The sequence below is a fragment of the Capronia epimyces genome (assembly GCF_000585565.1).
Source record: "Capronia epimyces CBS 606.96 chromosome Unknown aczIQ-supercont1.9, whole genome shotgun sequence".
Taxonomy (NCBI): domain Eukaryota; kingdom Fungi; phylum Ascomycota; class Eurotiomycetes; order Chaetothyriales; family Herpotrichiellaceae; genus Capronia; species Capronia epimyces.
The window spans coordinates 658,386-674,600 of NW_006912912.1; the positions used below are offsets into that span (position 1 = coordinate 658,386).

The 16,215-nt window shown below is 52.2% G+C and overlaps 5 protein-coding genes across 5 annotated transcripts; 3 read left to right on the forward strand and 2 right to left on the reverse strand.

Moving 5' to 3' along the window:
- Window positions 1-378: 378 nt before the first annotated feature.
- Window positions 379-3,486, forward strand: A1O3_09231 (uncharacterized protein; the record flags this gene model as incomplete). Its single annotated transcript, XM_007739325.1, has 1 exon — window positions 379-3,486. One exon carries the CDS (start codon window positions 379-381, stop codon window positions 3,484-3,486), a length of 3,108 nt encoding a protein of 1,035 aa, XP_007737515.1.
- Window positions 3,487-4,267: 781 nt separating this feature from the next.
- On the reverse strand, window positions 4,268-7,712 carry A1O3_09232 (tRNA(Met) cytidine acetyltransferase; the record flags this gene model as incomplete). Its single annotated transcript, XM_007739326.1, has 2 exons — window positions 4,268-4,547; window positions 4,687-7,712. 2 exons carry the CDS (start codon window positions 7,710-7,712, stop codon window positions 4,268-4,270), a joined length of 3,306 nt encoding a protein of 1,101 aa, XP_007737516.1.
- A 1,345-nt stretch (window positions 7,713-9,057) lies between these two features.
- A1O3_09233 (uncharacterized protein) lies at window positions 9,058-11,301 on the forward strand (the record flags this gene model as incomplete). The annotated part of the gene is made up of 2 exons (XM_007739327.1): window positions 9,058-9,231; window positions 9,280-11,301. 2 exons carry the CDS (start codon window positions 9,058-9,060, stop codon window positions 11,299-11,301), a joined length of 2,196 nt encoding a protein of 731 aa, XP_007737517.1.
- Window positions 11,302-11,612: 311 nt separating this feature from the next.
- A1O3_09234 (uncharacterized protein) lies at window positions 11,613-12,428 on the reverse strand (the record flags this gene model as incomplete). The annotated part of the gene is made up of 1 exon (XM_007739328.1): window positions 11,613-12,428. The coding sequence occupies one exon, from the start codon at window positions 12,426-12,428 to the stop codon at window positions 11,613-11,615; it is 816 nt and encodes a 271-aa protein (XP_007737518.1).
- A 1,387-nt stretch (window positions 12,429-13,815) lies between these two features.
- On the forward strand, window positions 13,816-15,933 carry A1O3_09235 (uncharacterized protein; the record flags this gene model as incomplete). The annotated part of the gene is made up of 1 exon (XM_007739329.1): window positions 13,816-15,933. One exon carries the CDS (start codon window positions 13,816-13,818, stop codon window positions 15,931-15,933), a length of 2,118 nt encoding a protein of 705 aa, XP_007737519.1.
- Window positions 15,934-16,215: the final 282 nt, after the last annotated feature.

Here is a 16,215-nt window from a genome sequence, read left to right on the forward strand (position 1 = left end):
CCGTCATTTCTACGTCCCTTGTCTTCTTTTCTTTTACTATCTGGCTATCGATCTGCGGTCTACGTTGACTGCCTGCAGTATTTATAAAGAAACTTCTGAGCTACTCAGGCGAATACTACTGACCTATATCTGCAGACGCGTTGGTCCGTTTTCAGTAAGGTGCTGCCAAACCTGGATCTGCAGCTCCAACTTTCTTGATTCTCGATCTGACGGATTTTGCAGGGAGAAGAAACTTGTGTGCTTTCTATGCACTGGGTCTGACATGACGTGAGAATAGCTTTCCTTCTGATATGAACCGTCATGGACTGTGATCGGTTGCAGGATGGTGGAAATCTGGATAGATCGGCTGTCCCATTATCGCCCTCAGAGATCGGCTCCATGGGCGTGACCCAAACAGAAGGCCACAGTGAACAAGGCTCCGATGTCCAGTCGACCACAGGGATACAAATGGAATCCCGGGACAAAGACCAACTCAAAGGACAACAGACGACGAAAAAACAAGAATACCCTGTCCAATCATCGCCCAAATCAGCCCATGCTGATCCAAGTGGCACTGCCACCGACCCAACCATCCAGCAATCAGTCCCAGTTGCTAATAGGCAAGAAGACGGAGCTTACAACTCCAAGCACAAGCACTCAAACACCCAGGGTCTGGCCGCTGAGAAGAGGTCGGGAACAACCCAAAGTGCCATCTGCACCGCGTTTAGAGAGGGTCTCGAGTCTGGAAAATATGAAATACCCGAGTGGGGGAAGCAAAACGGTACAGGGAAGGCTGCAACTCCTGTGTCGTATGGCTTTCCACCTGCCTTGCCCCCAAATTACCGCTCCCGGCATCGAGCACGATTTGATCGTGCATGTCTTCTTCCCGATCGGAAGCTACCCTTCAACGCCCAGATTATGGAACACGTGAAGGACTGGGCCGACCTGGGCTCAAGAATTGAGGACAGTCAACGACGAAAGGAAGTGCTCGACCGTGCTTTTGAGACATTGACGAACGTTTGGTATGAAGCATTACGCGTCGGATATGATCCTGGTCCTAGCGAGCCGACTGGGAAGGGGCCAAAGTCAGCACAGCAGACCAGAACAACTGTTGTCAGCAGTAAGACGAAGAAGGAACATGGCCCTGGACGTCCTCCAGGGCCTGTAGGGAAATCGCGTCAAAAGAGTCCGTCCAGAGCACCCATCTTCATATCGCGAAGTCACAGGGATGGATCTTATTGGGCAATCACTGCAGGCGAATTACAGGAGGCCTGTGTCTCTGAAGAGCGCATTCGTCAAAGAGCCACGTCGGGCGACCTAAAGGAGGGTCAACAGCTTCTGGAAGATGTTCTTCAACGCCTAGGAGGAACCATCTCCCGGAGTGATTGGTGGAAGACCATCAAGACGACAAAGCTGAACCCATGGGGCCGGAACCTGCTGCTCTATTCCCTTTACGAGGTGCAAATGTCGCGGCAAAGCATTTCACACCTTGAACAGCTCTACGCAGGCTTTTCACAGGCCCGACAAAGGGAGAATACTCAAAGACGAATCGATGAAGAAAAAGAGCGGTATAACTTGTTCATGGCGCTCGCTCTGGAGGTGAATGACAAAGCCTCCTCATCGCGGTCATCAACTCCCCCCGATGCCCAGGCCGACACTGGAGAGAGTTCCCATTGCCCGGTCGAAACACCTCCCGTCATGAACCTGGATCCTCCAACAGATGTGGGCTCATTAGCATCGATCATCAAATTAGCCGACGCCGTCCTCAACGAGACAGACCCTGCAAACTTGATTACTTGCTTGGAGGCCGGTGGGCTCACGGATATTAGCAACATTGCGGATGTACTTCCAGATGGTCCAAGGAGCATTCTTGATCGAACCAAACACAATATGGGTGCCTTGTTGCTCCATGCAAGAGAAACGTGTTCTCTGTCGGAAAGCAATGGACAAGCTGCTGATTTTAATGCAGACAGAAAAGATTGTGAGAAAGCCCAAGTCCTTGAAAGCAAGATCTTTCAGAAAAAGAAAATACTTCAACTTCTGCTGCCTCTGTTGGAAGCTGAGCTTTATCGAGCACAGAAAAGGGAGACGCACGCTCATGTCGCATGGGATGATGCGCATGTCACAGGAGAGAATTCTCCCCTATCATCGGAGACCCAAGCACACATTGTCACAGGCTCATTGTCCACCGGAAACAATGCCCTCAAACATGCACTGTCTGCTGAAGATTTGACTGCTGTTGAGGGTGAGCTGTCACCCATGAAAAAGCAGAAAACACACCAAGACCAGCAGGTGGACAGCCCATCTTTAACAGCCGTTAGCGGTGAATGTGATGTTGCAGGTAAGAATACTGGCGCCACTACAGGGGAAAACAAGCTGGAAGCTCGGGCAAGGAGAGTCCAAAACTCCGTTGAACAACCTGACAGCAAGAAAGCCCAGTATATTCGATTCCAGATCCTTCCAAAAGTTAACGACATGCTCACTAGGGCTGGGATGGCGCCAGCCACAACCACTAGCTGGCGACAGCTGCGAGAGGCCCTCGGCGACGCCGGAGTACCCATCGAAGATCGAAATGCCTTGACTAGAGAGATAAATGGGGGTTTCGAACAAGGATGGCAAATTCCAGAGCAAGATGCTTCGACATCCGCACCATCTGGCGCCCTGACTACTAATGGTGATTGCCCACAGGCAGTTCAACAGCCGCTTCAGGCGGACGATATAATGCTCTCATCAAGGACGATTCCCACAATGGAACCCGACCGTCGCTCGCTCATCGTCAAGCTTCCTCTGCCATTAACTTTCAATCCAGCTGAACTGTCCAGCGACACAGTCTTTTCACACAAGGGTTTCAAATATCGATACACGCGTCAGTCAACTTTCGCGCAGCGAAAATCCATGGACGAGGTTCTTGACACATACGTTCGTGAGCGAAGCAGACCTCAACCTGAATTGATGGCAGACTGGCGGCCAGAACCTCGCTTTGGTACGTACGAAGTGCTCACACATCCTGAAGACCCGGAGCGGACCAGTATCATACACGGTTTCTGGGATCAGAGAGATGGCAGTCAAGTACAAGGACAGGAGTGGTTCTACCATGGCGACGGTGAGATGGAGCATATGGGGCAGCATGAACAACTAACAACCGAGGACAATGACGGTGACAGCGGTAATGATGACCAAACTACGCCACTTTCAGACGTAAATGCGCAGTCCACCGCGACTTCTCAGTCAAATTCGCTTGTCAACAAACATCTCAAGAACGTCCTCCGCCTCAAACGCAATAGTACACATTGGACAGTGGATAAGAGCAGCGTCGAAAAGAAGGGAAGGTCGAAAAGCAAAGCAAAGCACAGAGTCACCAGCATGGTTGGGCCGTCGCCATTGTCACAGTCCATGACCACCACACGATCTGGCGCAAGCTCCGCAGAAAGAGCAAAGCGACATAAGACAAAGAGAAACCATGCCAAGGATGAGGATTATGATACGGAGTATCAGCCTTCAGACTAGGGTTGTGTCATGAACACTCACGGTTGGTTATAACCATTATCCTCGAATATCCTGGGGCTCGAAAAGTCAATATATTACGACCACAGCAGAAGATCAAATGTGTCCCGTACTTAGGGGCCAGCCAGTACTAGGCCCAATCAAGTACATGCCAGTACCGGCGGGTACGGGATCCAAGGGAGAGGGAGAATGCATCGTGAATGTGAAACAAGGAATCCAATATGACACCACATCTCAAGTGGAGATGAGAACAACATCTTAACGGAACGGAGGGTGAAACGCCACAGAGGAAGTCAATGAGGCTGTGATGCGACCAACAGGAAGGAGGGAAAGGCGAAAAGTCTGTGCTTGATCTTCACCGCGTTCTGTACAGAGTATCGAATGCCGGTCGAGCCCACTGGATCTGGACCTGGATCTGGACCTCGTTTCTGGCGCCAGCACACACGCAGTCTCGGTTTCAGTCCTGGTCTCACAGGAACAACGGACAAGGCTACAGAGCCTTGGGGCGTATCTAGATACCGATGCTTTCCATTTCCATATTCAGCTTGACGAATGAGATTTTCCAATTATTGTATTCCTGTCTCATCAGCACTTGGTGTCCTTGCTTCGTGTCAGTTTGTTTGGCTCAACAGCCAGCCCAAAGACATCGAAAGCCCGAGTCCGTACGAATAGTGCATTCTGTAAAGGGAGGCAGTCTAACAGGATCCGGATCGGGATTGTTTTTCAACAGTCATGGATTCAGGATTGATTCGAGGTGCTTTTTGCCTTGTCCACCTCCACCTCTCTATGCATGCCGACTTTTCTGTCTGTCCTTGTCCTTGTGCTTCTTTTTATGCTCGCCCTTGTCCTTTTCCTTGTCTTTCTTCCCCTTCTTCCTATGCGTTTCTCCGTCCACCTCATTGCGATTGTCGGCCTCGTATCCATTGACCTCCTCGGCTTTCCGCTTCTTCTGGCTCTTCACGCTGACGGTTGTACTCTTTCCAGATTTCAACACGGCCTCCTGGACTTGACGCTCCGCTGCTTCCCATGCTTCGTCATCCACGGTGGTGGACGTTATTTCGTACCTAAAGACAGACTTTTATTAGTTCAGCCGATTCACAAGATGGCCCGAAATCTCAGTGGGACAATTGGGGAGTATAAAAGCGTTGTTTACGGAAGGTAAAGTGGAGGGAAAATATGGTCGAGCGAACAAAGATGGCTTACTTGTCAAGAGGCAGCGCATCAATGAGCGCTCTCTGCTTCTCTTTTAGCACCGGGTCAACCTCCTCGCCATTTTCATCCTCGTTGGCGCTCAGATCCACGTCGGTCGGTGGAACTTGAACAACGCGGCTGCCGACTCTTGGCTCGGCGGCACCGTTGGGTTCGGCGTCTTTCTTATCCAGCAGATTTGCCTCCACGGCACCAGAAATGACAGCGCGGAAAGCCGTACTGACCTTCCTCACCACCTTGACAAACATGGCCAGCAGCTGATTGCTAGGTAGGTTCAACTCTCTTTCCACGTCAGACAAGTCTTTGCGTTGCAGACCAATGGCGAGAAGAATACTTTGCTGCACACCGGAGAGGCTGACGTTGCAAGGCGGCAGCTTTAGACGGCCCGTGAAGAAGAGATACGCGATCGAAGGCATCAGGTCCAGGATCACATGGTAATCGAGCATGTTGTTTGCATAGGATTCCAGTCGGGCAAGGTCAAAGGGGGAGAATAGAGAGTCCAGATCAGATTTCGTGAGTGGGAGCACGCCGGATGTGGCCTCGGCATAAGAGGAAGTGGCTCGTGAGGCGGATTCAGATATGGAGAGGGCCTGGACAGAGGCGAATGTACGAAATTGGTAGGACAGAAGAGTAAGGAATCGTTTGTGGAAGTCTTGCGCATAAGCGCCGAGCCAGGAGCTATCAGTGGTTGTGCTGGATGATAGAGGTCGGAGCATAACGCAAGAGTGTTCGCCTGTCAATTCGTTTGCTGTTTGACGAAGATAAACTGGCGCGAAAGAAGCTCTCTTCCAGAATTTGTGGAGTGGCTGCGTCAGACCAAAAGATACTCCTAGGTAGTCTAGGCGATCTGGTCGACGTTCAGAAAGTTTACTGAATAGAGGTGGCATCTGCTGGATATCCCGCACTTTGATGTTGTCATCCAGGAGAGTTGATTCCTCCAGCTCAGCGTCCGTAATCCGAGGCATATGTTCGACGTCTTCAATGGTAGCTTCCTCAGTCTCTGATAACGAAGTAATCTTGCCCTCATAGAAGTCGGCTAGGAGCTGGAGTGCTCTGGACCCATAACCCATATTTAGATATTCGGGGTTGGTGGCAATTCTCACGACACGGCTTCCAGATAATCCAGCAAACTCGGAATCTTGAAATTGTTGACTGACTAGCCATGGAATGAGGTCACCCCCTGCTCTTTGACCGCGGGAAAGACTGTTCAAAACGGACTTCTTGCTGATCCTTCCTTCCAGCGCGACCTGAATGACGCACAATGGTTCAGGCAGTCTGTTCGCATCTTCCGGAATGGGAGGAATAAGCACGAAAAGCTGATGGGCAGGAGCATCTGACATCAGTTGAAGATCATTGGGTGAGTTTTTGTAGTGGGACGCCACGTAGAGTGCCATCATTTGCTGTAGGAACTTTTCCGAGACGGGGTGGAATGAAAAGAGGGTGTCGCGGTTGACGTGGACTAGTTCACATGTCGAGGGATGAGGCGTGCCCTGGGTGTTCATCTTGGATTTTGGCAACGTTGCATCTAGGCACAACAGTCGATTGAGCCACTTCTCCACTGCGTCTCCAGGCGCATATCGAATAGGCTCGGAAAGAGTGATCTCTCTTAATGATCGGCCTCCAGTGTAGACTTTTGGATCATCTTTGGCTGGGTTGCCAGTGGCTTTGTCGGCAACCTCGAGTCCGTCTCTATTGGTGTTCGCCCCACCTCTTGACCGTTCGCGTAGTTGTTGAATGAGTTTCAGGGATAGGGAACGCCCGGTTCCTTCATAACCGTTGATAGTTGAAGCCATGAAGACCAGATAAGGACCCAGCAATTTTCGAACCAGCGGTAAAGGAATTGCTGCTGCCTCATCTATCACGACTAGTTCCGCCTGACCCAGGACATGTGCATCTTGAGGTTGGATGTACTGTATGGTCTGCCGATGTTGTCTGTGGATATTAATGCGTACAACGGCCTTGTTATAGTCCGGGTTGGTCGATTGTAGAATTGTATAATCGACGTGATCCATGTATTCGAGGGCATCAAAGCCTTTGATGACAAACTCGAAGAAAGTCTTCAGATTTTCAGGGCTAGGCGATGTAACGAAGATATTGCTATAGCCGTGCGCTATCGCCGCGGCCACAGCAACACCCAGTGCAGCTGACTTTCCTCGTCCACGGGCAGCCGTTAGCGTGACTGTACTCCGCAGCGTCTTTTCAGAGATGGCATCGACGAAGGTGAGCAGTGCCTTGGCTTGGTCCACTGTCTTTGCCAGAGTTATAAGAGAGCCAACGGGTTGGCTGTCTGCTAGGCTGTCCTTGATCTCTTTCAGCTCTTTCTTAGTGGGCAACGTGCTTTCGGCTTCCGTGGACGGTGGTGGTAAAGCCTGAACATTCTTCCCTCCGGAGATAGGTAGAACATTCAGTTCATCATCCACCACCAGACACGACTCACAACTTCCGAGCGACAGGATGAACCGTTCGTTGAACCTAGCCACGACATCATCATGGGCCTCTGTCCGGTACCGCGAATGTACATCCATAGACATGGTGTACAGCTGCTTCAAGCTTTTCATGCCTTTGAGAAGTAGGATAACCAGACCCCCGCCTTCGACCGTCTCAATCGTCCTAGCAAGAAGATTGGGGGTTATTGCCTCGAAGTCTTGCAGGATACACATGCCGTATGTGTTACCAAGGATCTTTTCCGTCTCCTTGTAATAGACATAGCGGATGTTGTGTAGGGTAATGAAGAGTTCAAAGGGATCTTCGGTGTTTGCATCTCGAATGCCACGTTTGATCTCCTTTTTAATCTTGGTTTCGCGCTTCTTTCGGTGGCTGGTGAAGCCTAGAAGGTCTTTTTTGTAAGCCCACAGCACGGACTTGTTCTGCTTGATGTCGACGGAGGACATGATGTAGTGAAGATGTACAATGACATCTTTGGCTCTGTCGCCGACCACGACGAAGAAACTGCGCTTCTTCTCTTGGATGCCATTGCGTATCAGCGCGGGAATGCGCGAGTCAATCGCTTTTCGAGGCATATCTGAACACCCCGGCCACCCTCCGCTTTCTGGATCAGCAGCAATGAAAGACTCGGGTGTGGAAGAGCGACGGGCAGAGTTGCAAGAAAAAGTGAGTCTCTCCAAAAAAAATGTTCGGCGCAGTTTCCTCTGCTGGATGGAAAGAATTGGGTGGAGGCACTAGAGACTGGAGTGCAGCCACAGCCTCAGCCTCCCGCATGGTCTGCGTCACCTCTGGTGTAGAGTTCCCCGTGCTTTCACGGCGTCGACATTCGTGTACCCGGCCACGGTAATCGCCTCTACGCCCTCACCTAGCTGCGTACCTCACCAGTGCGCCCGCTTCGGTGCTTCGTGATGCCTCCAGATCGAAGGAAACTACTCACACCACCTTCAATGCCTGTCTGCGGTCACCGCTCCTGAGCCAGAGAAGACTAGACAGGACCCTCGGTCGCACAAGTAGGGAAAGGCTGGCATCATGGCCGGGCTGGAAACTCTGTGTTACTTGTGAGTCTGTCTCGGAGCTCACGATCAGTATGCAGCACTGACGTTCTTAGTCTATCCTTGCTGGCTGCAGGATGTCTTGCGCACTTGTTTCCAATCTCGACCGCTTACGGTGAGTAGAGTACCTACGAGTACCTACATGTCTCTGAAGATGCTGATGGAAGTAGATCGGCCTGTCCATACCATCGTCCTGGCGTTGACTGCATGCTCCTTTGCTTTACCGAGCATAAGCAGGGTTATACCGAGACTGCTTCATCCTCCAGAATCCACGTCTACAGACTATACCGCTCTGCCTTTGGACGATCTTGGACTTGCGAATGGAAAAGCAGATCCTGCACACACCTCTACAACGCGCCCTCGACACAGTGCAAAGGTCCGCGTCTCTGTGCTGGTAGTAGCAGTTGCTGCGCTGTCCCTACGCATTGAGATCTACCGACGCATAACAAAGGCAACAGAATGCACCATTGACAGTGTGGAGGTATTCCTGCCGTTTCTGCTGACAGCGTATGATGCTCTCCGATCGCAGCGACCACAGGCTCTTAGGGAAGAAGAAACCCCCGACAGCAGTATCTACGATTTTTTGCGCGGAAACTTGCGTACCTTTATTCTTCGGCCACGCAGCAGGTATCTGCTGTCGATATTTCTGGTTTCCTACGGCTGTTATCAGATTCAAAGCCTCTGGGCTCCTTTGGCTTCCACGTACATCTGCCCTCTTACGACCGGTGAACATAGGACTATTCCGGCGTTGCAATTCCTAGCTCTCCTCTTGGACTTGTGCCTTGCCATTATAGTCTACGAGACCTCACCGAAGACAGCTGGTAGAGGTCTATCGGGCCGGAGATGCGTGGTGCTCTGGAGCTCTGTTATGATTGCCACAGCCGTTGCATGGTCTGTCGTGGCTCTGGTCGTCTATATTTGCAAGCCAGACTACCGAGCTTGGCTCTCCCTCCTCGAGCCACCCTTGGAACTGGGGTCCTTCATGGCTATTGTGGGGCATGTTTTACTGTTCTGCTTGTTGTGCATTTCAAGTCTACATTGTGTAAGTTTGGCCGTTGTATCGTTGCTGACGAAGTACTGACTCGATCAGATCATGGTTTACGGCGCACTGGACATGTCGATTCACCTGACAGCACTAATCACTATGATCCCGGCCCTCGAGTTCATTTGGGCACATAAAACCCCGTTTCCGCCGGCACCAGCATCTACAACAACGTTGTCCGTTTTCCTCGTCTTTTTCGGGCGCTGGAGTTACCATCGTATTCAACAAGCACTGGGCGCAACGTATATAATGAGATCCTCACACCAGGCACTCTTATTCATCTTCCTGTGTATTCTCCTATTCCCGGCTTGGTCGAAGAAAGGCTACGTTCACTTCCACCCAATCGACATGCTGATTTACGACGCAAAAATCCACCACGACAAATATCTGATGACTTTGGGCAATACCACCTCACTTGCCGACACAGTTGCCCGGTACAAAGAGAAATATAACTGTAACCCTCCCCCGGGGTTTGATGTGTGGTTTGACTATGCAAAGAATAGGTCTGCGCTTATTGTGGACGAGTTTGACCAGATCTATGAAGATCTGTTGCCATTTCGAGCAATACCACCCGCTGATTTGAGAAGGCAGACTTGGGAAATGGTCTCGAACCCTTGGAACGAGATATCAGGCATCACCATTCGGAACGGAAAAGCGTCGGTTCAGGAAAATGTCATTCCTACACATCGATGGATGCTCGAGGGCGTTGCGGTCCTGATCAACAGCTTTGCGCGACATCTTCCCGACATGGATCTAGCCTTCAATTTGAACGATGAGTCAAGAGTTGCTGTACCGTATACCGACATCAAATTCTTGCGAGAGAAGGGTGGATCGGAAGCTAAAAGCGGTGGCTCAAGTTGGTCGAATGATCGCGCTGCAGGCTGGCTCCCAATTCCGGAGCATGAATTTACTGAAACGGTCTTTCGCGACATGTCTTTCCGCAATACCTTTCGCAAGTACGGCTCAGTGGGATGCAATCCCTCCTCCCCGGCCAGACGTTATCCGCATATTTCATCTCAGGCGCACATCTGTGGCTCCTGTGTGTCGCCCCACTCCCTTGGTCAATTTGTGGCCAACTGGTCTGAGGCAGCAGACATATGCCACCAGCCTGACATGGCCTCTCTTCATGGATTCTACATGTCTCCTGCGGCATTCAAAACGTCCTATCAGTTAATGCCAGTCTTTTCGCAGTCTAAGCCCCATGGCTACAACGACATCCTCTATCCCTCCGCCTGGAACTACATGGACAAAGTGGCCTATGCCCCCACTGAAGAGAGTGGAACTCCTGGGCAAGCTGATTACCGTCCTGGCTTTCCAGACCCTCCCTTCGAGCAGAAAGAAAACGTCCTGTTTTGGCGAGGAGCCACTTCAGAAGGTGTTTCTTCAGGGAACCGTGTCTGGCGTGGCATGACTCGTCAACGTCTTGTCCATATGGCGAACAACCTCACCACCTCACCTCACGACCGTTTTGCCATCCTCCTGCCCAATCCATCCGACCACGCAAAGTACAAGTACCAAGTCCTGCCGGGGCCGGCCGTCAAGGAGCTAGGCCTAAAGACTGACATTGCAATTGTCGATCGCATCGCCCGCTGTGGGGGTGTTGGACTGCACGACTGTCATGATCAAGAAGCCGAGTTCGACCTGGTACGGCCGTCTGATTTCCAAGCTCACTGGCGTTACAGGTTTCTTTTCGACCTTGACGGGGCAGGTTTCTCGGGCCGTTTCCTGCCGTTCCTCCAGTCCCGCTCTCTCCCGTTCAAAACCGCCCTTTTCCGGGAATGGTACGACTCCCGCCTCACAGCGTGGCTGCATTTCGTGCCCCAAGATACCAGGCTGCACGGCGTGTGGAGCACACTTGCTTATTTTGCCGGCATCAACGGGACCATGTTTGGCCAGGATATCTGGTGGAGACCGCATATCAAAGAAGCTGAAATCATTGCCGAAGCCGGAAGAGACTGGGCGGGCAAAGTCCTCCGCAAAGAGGACATGGAGTTGTATTTCTTCCGCCTGTTACTCGAGTGGGCCCGCCTGACGGACGATAGAAGGGACTCGCTAGGATTTGATCTTTAAGAGCAGAGCCGTGAAACACAAGAAATATCTCCTAGGACGCTAACTGAGACAGCTTGGGCAGCGGTCGGTTCCACGTCGGCAGTAGACGGGACAACTGGAGGACGGCCTCCTTTCCAGAATCATCCTGCATGCAAATGAACCGGCATTGTACATATTTCAGCCCTTTCGCTGAGTGTTCGCAGGAGCTACTGCTGACCGTAGCTCAAAGATTTCATAGGCCAAGATGCCTTATATGAAGAAGACTGCATCACGACGAATATCAATTGAATGGCACAGAAAATTCCCAATCATTCATCACCATTAGCAAACCATCATCGTGCAGGAACGCCTTGGGTCTGTGCGGACTCTGTTGCAGGCCCGCCTGTCAAGTTGGCCACGAACTCATGATATCGAAAGATATCGCCACCCCTCTTAGGAGCCGGGCTGTTTAGACCTCGCACGCCTGCTATGCCGATTACATTCTTGCCCAGGATCCTTCTACCGGTGAACCCTTCCATAGCCCTGTCAATGTCCTTCTGCGTCAAGGGCCGCTCGCCCGGGTCCGGAGCTGTGCCGAGCAGTGCGGTACGTAACTCTACCACATCTATCTGGCCGCTGTCGTCATCATCGAAAGCGGAAAAGGCGTTCAGTAGCTCTTGCTGCGGTGATAGACCGACCAGTAAATTGGCCAGCTGGCTGAGGTATTGTGGGAGAGAGAGTTGCGGGGGCTGGCCTGGGGGAAAGAACTGAGACAGGTTGCTCTCGTGGAGACCCAGGGATTGGAGTGTCTCTGCCACTGACTCGGCATCGATTGCACCCGTGGAGTTGGCGTCGAGTACCGAGAAGGCTTCACGCATGTTATGGAGGAGTGGAGGCGGCAGTTTGGATAGGTTGTCACTTTGGGACAAGCCATCGTTGGATACGAGCCTTCTTGGCTCTCTTGTCATGCCGGATCTTGAGAAAGAGCTGCTGTCATATTTGGAAGGAGAAGGCAGGCGACGAGACGTCGGCGAGGGAGGTGGTTCTGTTTGTGCCCTCTTAAAGGACGGCTCGGAAGTGCTCTTGGATGGCGTCGATACCAGCACGAGGTCTTCCTCCTCTTCCTCGGAGACCGTATAGGCATGCTTGAGCTTTGAGGGCGAATTCATCGGAGACGCACCGCTTCTGTTCGTTGGAGGGGTTGCAGGTCTGGCGCTGGTAACGGTAGGGGACCCTGGTGAGGCAGGACGACGGAAAGGAGATGAGCGTGGGGAGTTGTTGAACGTTGATTTGTATGAAGCCTGGGATGAGAGATGAGCGAGGGATATATTGGTACACACAGACCCAGCTGTCGTGGACGTCAACTGTCCAAACTCACCATTGTTGTCTCTACTTGATCACCGAAGGTGGATCTGCACCCGTAATTTCAGGTAGTGGTGTGAGTACTAGGTAGCTGTCGGTGGTGCTGATGGAGAGTTGTTCTTCAATGCAGGTCGACTTCGTGTACGGAGTACAGAGCAGAACATTCGGGCGATGAAGTTGGGCTTGTTCACCTACTCTACTATTAGTGGCGACGGACTGCAGTCATGTTCCTAGGCTGCTGCTGGAAGATGTGAATGAACCAGCCATGGTTGGGCCTGCCACGAGCCTTCAACAGGGATCACACTGCAGGTAAACAAACCCGTGGTTGGCAGGGCACCGTCTTGCACGTACGTCCTCTGTACTCCGTAGCAATATCACCAGTAATTATTAGTAACGACCTGTGGCCACAGATGGAAGGTCTGGCGATGCAAAAGGCCTAGCGTGTTGCTAGTCCAGAATAGGCGCCACCTCCAATACTACGGCGCATGTAGATTTATCTGCGGGGTCGTCTTCCTGCCATGTCTCAGGGGCTTCGCTTGCAAGGGTTGAAGCCTCCGACTCAAGTTCGTGTCCAAAAAAAAGACCCGTCCAGGACGCAGGCAGTCACTGGGATGTTTCCATATTGATGGGCCATCAGTCGGCCATGTCAGTCAGAGACCGCAACGTCGCGAGTCTCGGAACAATTCGCGACGTCCTACCCTTCGACGACCTCGACCTTTTTTCGTCATCCTAAAGAGTCGTGCAGCGCAGCATGGCCTGATATAAACAACTTGCCATCTCCTGCAACCCTAGACCCGACCGTGTTCGGTGATAGCGGCTTCTCTTTGGCAAAGCCCCGTTCCTCACGAGTGAGACTATCTCGTGCGCGGGAGGCCAATGGCAGAGACGATCACCCATCACCCTCATACAGGGTATGGCCACTTCGACCGACCGCGATCGATATCCTCCGCATCCGGGTCCCACCAGTCCTCTTTTTCGCATGCGCCATCGCACTACAAAGTCTCTTCGCAGAGCTCTGGAGTGCCTCCCTCTCCCAGAGGCTCTTCCCGCTCCTCGCGGCGGGTCTCTACTGTCCGACAAGATGTGGTGTACCGTCCTACAAGGCGGCTCAAGTCGCAATACCCCACACACTCGACTGAGCCTCATGTCGAGTATATCCTCGTCGCCTCGTTTGACATCGATCGAGGCCCGATCATGGAACATCAGTATCCTGGCGCTATCAGTCCAGACGAGAACATGTTGGCGGAGTTGATGCTTCCCGATCAAACTCATGTTCGGCAACAGGACTGGACCATGTTTTTCCTCCATAAAGATGCCGGCACAAGTGAAGAGGAGGCGGTAGAAAGAGAGGCTAGAAGCCAGCACCGAGCGGCTAGGAGACGTGCCAGAGAAGTAGTCGGAGCAACTAATGCGGAAAGTCAGGAATTCGAAGACGACACCAGCAGCGACGAGAGCGACGAAGGCGGCATGGACAGCCCTCCTTTGATGTATGTGTTGAACCTGGTCAACACCAAACAAGACAGCACTGTCAAAAGAGGAGCCGTGGTGAAGGCCATGGCAATCTGTACGAGGCATTCATTTCTGCATATCTACAAGCCCCTACTCCTTCTGGCGCTGGAAGACTATTTTAAGTCGCCAACACCGGACACGTTAGAAAACCTGTACATTGCCCTCAATGCCATGGACCTGTCGTTGATGCCACGCCTTTCACTCCCGGAGCGGCATATACTGCAGGCCAGCGATGCCAAAGATCTGTTTGTGGAGAAATTTGAGCAGATGATTGCTCAGCGACTGGCCGACGAGGCCTTGGTCAAATTGCCGCCCGCACCAGACTCTCCCACAAGGGCAGAGCCGAAATACACCGTGCCCCGTGACACACACGAGTTCGAGTCGAAGATCGTTTACAATGGGATCGCCATCCCGGTCAAAATCCCTACTGCTCTCTCCCCGGAGACCGTGGGCGATTTCTCTCTGGTCAAACTGGTCCAGATCTTCGGCAACCCGCACATGTCACAGCCTCAACCGTTTGCTTTACATCCTCATCTGACAACTTCCGGAGCGTACACACATCCAATCATTGTGCTCATCAACGCCATGCTTACCCAAAAAAGGGTCATCTTCCTTGGTCACAACCGACCATCGGGGGAAGTTGCAGAAGCCGTTCTGGCCGCATGCGCTTTGGCTTCTGGAGGCGTGCTTCGTGGATTCACCCGACATGCGTTCCCTTATACCGATTTGACCAAGATCGACGAACTCCTCAAAGTGCCCGGGTTTATCGCAGGCGTCACCAACCCTGCCTTCTCCTACCATCCCGAATGGTGGGACTTACTGTGTGATTTACCGTCGGGCAGAATGAAGATCTCTTCCTGCATCGAGGCTGCTCCAGTGACGGAGGGCACCACGTACTTTCAACAGCATGGCCATCTACTGAATCAAAAGGATTCTGGGAGTGCTGATGCGACGGGAGATATTCACTTCATGCAGGACATCACTCGCAGCATCGCATCGCGCCATGGCGAGTCCATAATCCGGGCGAGATTTCGAGCTTATATTACAAAGTTCACCCGCATTGCTGCTGCCTTTGAAGAGACAGTGTATGGGGCTAGCAATCTCACGGTGATTCCTCCGACCGAGGTGGACAAGGTTGAGACGCCTTCGACTATCACGGCTCCCCCGCGGCCGATGTCGATGAAGACGTCGAGCCAGAATTTGAAAGGACATGGCTATGTCTGGCCCAGTGAGGAAGCGAAGACACGTGAGCTTGCGGCTTCGGCGGCCAGGATTGAGGGCTGGAGAAACACTCGATCATACTATGCCTTCATCTCCGACCTGGCAGCCCATTCACAGGAAGCGATGTCGCCCATCTCGCCGGTCAGCATGAGCAATATGCTTGCGCAAGCACCGGCGAAACCCTACGTGGACCTGTACCATTCCCTGTCCAAGCTCCGGACTCTGCGCCTGACGCCGACTGAAGCAGGTGCAATCTATCTTGCTCTTGACGCATACTGCACTGACTACGGCAGCATCCTTGAACTGTTAGAGCTGGCCCCGATGTCAGAGGCAGGTCTCTTCTATGTCGCACTCGGGCTTTGGCATGAAGATCACCGGGTGCGCGAAGCAGTTGCCAGTCTTCTCGACCGCATCCGAAAGCATCCCGCTGGGCGCGTGTTTTTCAGTCGGCTGGGGGGTTGGGCCCATATGGGATTCAACAAATGCTTGCAAGACAAGGAAGCGAGACGCCGTGAACAACAACAAGAAGTGGACGATCTGCTGGGCCCATTGACAATTGATGGAGACGTCAGGCGCAGTTGATGAGCAGTTGATGTCGATCCACACTCTGCTGTAAGGGGTTTCGGTGCGGCTTCTTGCCAGCTGGAGAAGAATTTGCAAGATGGTCAAGCATGTGGAAGCCTTCTTCTACCATAGTCCATCATTTCTAGCTGTCGCACTGGAACATGCGATCATGGGCCTTTCAAAGCAAGAGATACTAAGCTCCGATATATGAGAATCACTACAGTACCACCTTCATTCTTTCGCTTAGCGTATGCTCTGTACGATGTGGAGGAGATTCTGTCTGATAAGAGTGCTTTAGAT